This window comes from Penaeus chinensis, chromosome 33 (assembly GCF_019202785.1).
Source record: "Penaeus chinensis breed Huanghai No. 1 chromosome 33, ASM1920278v2, whole genome shotgun sequence".
NCBI classification, from domain to species: domain Eukaryota; kingdom Metazoa; phylum Arthropoda; class Malacostraca; order Decapoda; family Penaeidae; genus Penaeus; species Penaeus chinensis.
In genome coordinates, this window is record NC_061851.1 from 26,144,190 (window position 1) to 26,148,552 (window position 4,363).

At 41.1% G+C, this 4,363-nt stretch overlaps 1 protein-coding gene across 1 annotated transcript in view; it reads left to right on the forward strand.

Moving 5' to 3' along the window:
• Window positions 1–3,480, forward strand: part of LOC125043257 (D-beta-hydroxybutyrate dehydrogenase, mitochondrial-like) — a 7,162-nt gene extending 3,682 nt beyond the window's left edge. The window contains exons 4-8 of the mRNA XM_047639267.1: window positions 311–466; window positions 1,145–1,250; window positions 1,754–1,815; window positions 2,204–2,337; window positions 3,141–3,480. Of these exons, the coding sequence (XP_047495223.1) occupies window positions 311–466; window positions 1,145–1,250; window positions 1,754–1,815; window positions 2,204–2,337; window positions 3,141–3,296 (614 nt within the window). The 3' untranslated portion in view covers window positions 3,297–3,480. The remainder of the gene's footprint in view (window positions 1–310; window positions 467–1,144; window positions 1,251–1,753; window positions 1,816–2,203; window positions 2,338–3,140) is intronic.
• The last annotated feature ends 883 nt before the right edge of the window (window positions 3,481–4,363 follow it).

The following is a 4,363-nucleotide window of genomic DNA, read 5'->3' on the forward strand; positions in this document are numbered from 1 at the left end:
TTCCATTACATAGGTCACTGACATCGGCACAGCTACATGAAGCTTGGGTCCTGAATTGGCCCCTGTTTGACGATGAAATATATAATTATCTCCTGATTAGAAATTAGACATTTATTCTCTGTTCCTGACTTTGCGCCACTTAGAGCTCCCCCCTCCCTACCTCCTTACCTCCCCTCCATCAGTGGGTCAGAAAAAAACTCGCCCCACATCTTGCATATTTCCCAAATCATATTCCTTGATGACATTTAAATGATGGAAAAAAAAAAAAAAATGAAAACAAAAGACCATAAAATAATTATCTGTTTCGCAGAAGTCTTTTGGGGGCTGGTAAACAATGCAGGGATTGCAATCAAGGGGGCAGCAGAGTGGGTGCCCTTGGAGATCTACAGGAAAGTCGCGGAGGTGAATGTCTTTGGCCTCATAGCGATGACCAAAGCCTACTTGCCTCTCATACGGGAGTCTAGAGGTGAGCGAATCTGTATATCATCGTCATCGCCATCATCATCGTCGTCATCAGCACCATCACTTTCACCATCATCGGCATCGTCATGATCCTCATTGCTATCATGACCATTACCATAACCACCACCATCATTAACATCACCACCTTCACCACCTTCACCACCACCACCAACACACCACCTCCTTCACCACCACCACCACTACCGTCACCACCACCACCACCACCTTCACAACCACCACCACCTTCACCACCACCACCACCTTCACCACCACCACCACCACCACCTTCACCACCACCACCACCACCACCACCACCTTCACCACCACCACCACCACCACCTTCACCACCACCACCACCACCACCTTCACCACCACCACCACCACCACCACCTTCACCACCACCACCACCACCACCTTCACCACCACCACCACCACCACCTTCACCACCACCACCACCACCTTCACCACCACCACCACCACCACCTTCACCACCACCACCACCACCACCACCACCTTCACCACCACCACCACCACCACCTTCACCACCACCACCACCACCACCACCACCTTCACCACCACCACCTTCACCACCAACACCACCACCACCACAGCCCTGGTTTCATTCCTTGATACTTCCCTCGTTGCATCTTAACAATCGCCTTTACTCTTATACTAATTCCAGGTCGTGTTGTTAACGTGACGAGCGTCTCCGGGTGCATGGGCGTGCGGATCTGTTCTCCGTATATTTCGTCCAAGTATGCTGTGGAAGGATTCTCGGATTGCCTTAGGTGATATTTCGTTTTTTTTTTTTTTTTCTTTCTCTATCTTTCTCTCCTTCCTTCTTTATTTCTTTCGCTTTCTCTCCTTTCATTCTTTCTTTCTCGTAATCTCTTTCTTACTCTTTCTTTCTTTTCTTTCTTTTCTTTCTTTTTTTTTTCTTTTTTTCTTTTTTTCTTTTTTTTCTTTCTTTCTTTTTCTTTTTTTTCTTTTTTTCTTTCTTTCTTTTTTTCTTTTTATTCTTTCTTTCTCTCTCTCTCTCTCTCTCTCTCTCTCTCTCTCTCTCTCTCTCTCTCTCTCTCTCTCTCTCTCTCTCTTCCTCTCTCTTTACTTTTTTGCTTTTAATTGTGCTGGGAGGTTTAACCTCGATTGTGTATCGCTAAATCACACACACACACACACACACACACACACACACACACACACACACACACACACACACACACACACACACACACACACAGACACGCATATATATCTAGGATTTAATTGTGATTCTGAGCACTCTTTAAAGGTTGGAGATGAAACAGTTTGGCGTGAACGTTTGTGTGGTGGAACCTGGGAGCCACGTGGTAGGTAAGAGAAGGTCATTACCTTGATTAAAAAACATTTTTTTCATCTGTACATTATCCGTCCGATAAGTGATTAAAGGCTTCTCATTCAATGATAAGAGAATAAGTGGATAAGATAGTATTCATTCCCAATAAAGTAAGGTTAGACCTTTCCTATATAGATTACGTCTATCTCTCTATATCTCTTCCTACATATCAGTTTATCTCTATGTAGATGTATGTGTATATATAATGCATATAAGTCTATCATATAATGTGTTATATATACACGTGTGTATGATATAATGTTTATTATATATACACGTATATTTTATGTAAACATGTACGTATATAGACTAATAAATCCATATATATACTTATAAATACATATACATATATGCATACATCAACAGCCACACAAATACTGACGAAGGAGCTGCTGGACCGTCAGGCTGACGAGATCTGGAAGAGCATGGACGAGGAGACGAGGTCGGCGTACGGCGAAGAAGCTTTTCGCAAATCCTACGAAGCTTTCAAAGATCACGGGGTGAGCTTTAAACAATCTAGTTTCTTTAAAACAATGATTCACGCTCTCCTTTGTAAATTTGGTGGTGGGAATCTTGAGAAATTGTGTAGAGGTGTTGTATGAGTGAGAACCGAACACTTAACCCAGTCGGCACGTATGGCAAGGATACATGCCATTCCAACTGTAGTATAGGTTTATTTATTGTATTTGCACAGGAATGGCTCTACAAGTGCTGTCACCAAGGCTTCAGTTATTAGTCCTACCTATCTCACCTGTTTACCCTTTTCCTTGATTTAAAAAAGTTTTTGTATTATTTCATTGACTTTAATGTAACCAAGACAGTAATACCTATTTAATAATCATAATATCAGTAGAAATAAAAAACAGTATCGATATCAATGATATTAGAAAGAAAAACACATTTTCCCGGAATTTCAAGGACTAGAGAATTCAGGAGCGGTCACTAGAGCCTACTGATAGTCTCCTTAGTAGCTGAGCACAGGTGGAGCCATCTGTATGTAATAATATTCACAAAAAAAAAAAAAAACTTCATTGATTCTTAGTCTGATTAGATTATAATGATCATGAGAATGGGAGTTCGGGAAGTAAGGATTTGATTATCTGTGATCATATATCAGAGGTGAAGATAGGGAGGAAACTAAACTGAACGAAAAGAATTCTATTTGCTGTCCTAATCATATTTTAGAAAGAGTAGATGAGAAAACCGAACTAAAAGTATTTCATCCGCTGTCATAGTCATATATTAAAGTAGGAGAGTTAGGGAGATAAAACTGAACTAAATGGCTTAACACTGTCTTTCACAGGAATCCGACATTCAGCCTGTTGTTGACGCAGTGACCGAGGCTTTGATACACAAACACCCACGAGCCAGGTACTGTTCTGCCAACTGGCCTTATAGGGTAATGCTCTTCGTTTCCAGACACCTTCCTGAATGGGTCTTTGATGCTTTCTACAACTAAAGCTTAAAGGCACAGCTCAATAACCCGCTGATGCATACCATTTGAATTTCTAATTGATTCCGTCACAGGGAATTACCTGCCTTGAACAGAGAAGCGCTAAAATATTACACGGGACTTTAACGTTTTTCTTTCAACTGATTTCAACAACACTGTAGAAGGCAAATCAATAAAATGAAAGAGACAGTGTATGAATATCTTTGTACTCAGTTATAATACAATAGAAGGTGAAGCAAAGAAAAAAAAAAAAACGGACTATACTCCTGACTCAGCAATAAAACTGATATGCAGAACTGAATTTTCGTTCTTCCGTATCTGCATTAAGAGTCTTCCTTCACTCCCTCTCTCTCTCTCTCCTCTCTCTCTCCTCTCTCTCTCTCTCTCTCTCTCTCTCTCTCTCTCTCCTCTCTCCCTCTCTCTCTCTCTCTCTCTCTCTCCTCTCTCTCCCTCTCTCTCCCCCCATCTCTCTCTCTCTCTCTCTCTCTCTCTCTCTCTCTCTCTCTCTCTCTCTCTCTCTCTCTCTCTCTCTCTCTCTCTCTCTCCACACAAATATATGTAATTATATATAATTATATAATTACATATATTCATATATATGTGTATATATATATATATATATATATATATATATAGAGAGAGAGAGAGAGAGAGAGAGAAAGACAGTAGAAAGACGTACATACATTCATTCATACAAATACATGCAGACAGACAGGTGGACTGCCTGATGTATCGGATATATGTATGTATGTATGTCTGTATGCATCTATTTGTATGTGCGTATACTAAATATACACATACGCATATGCACATCTACAAACGTACACATGCACACATCAAAACACAGCAACACAGACATAAATGAATATCCCAAAATACAGTAGCTGAAGGTCAAATATATATGATACACTGGCGCTCTACAGGAACGTTCGCCAGAAAGAGAGAGAGAAAAAAAAAACGTTACTACAACTACGATGTGTCACGCACGAAGTATACGTGCTGTATGTGTACACTTCCGGTAAACTTTCACAAGTTCTGGGCGACCCTGGGAGTTGGCGGGCGGAGCTGGTGAG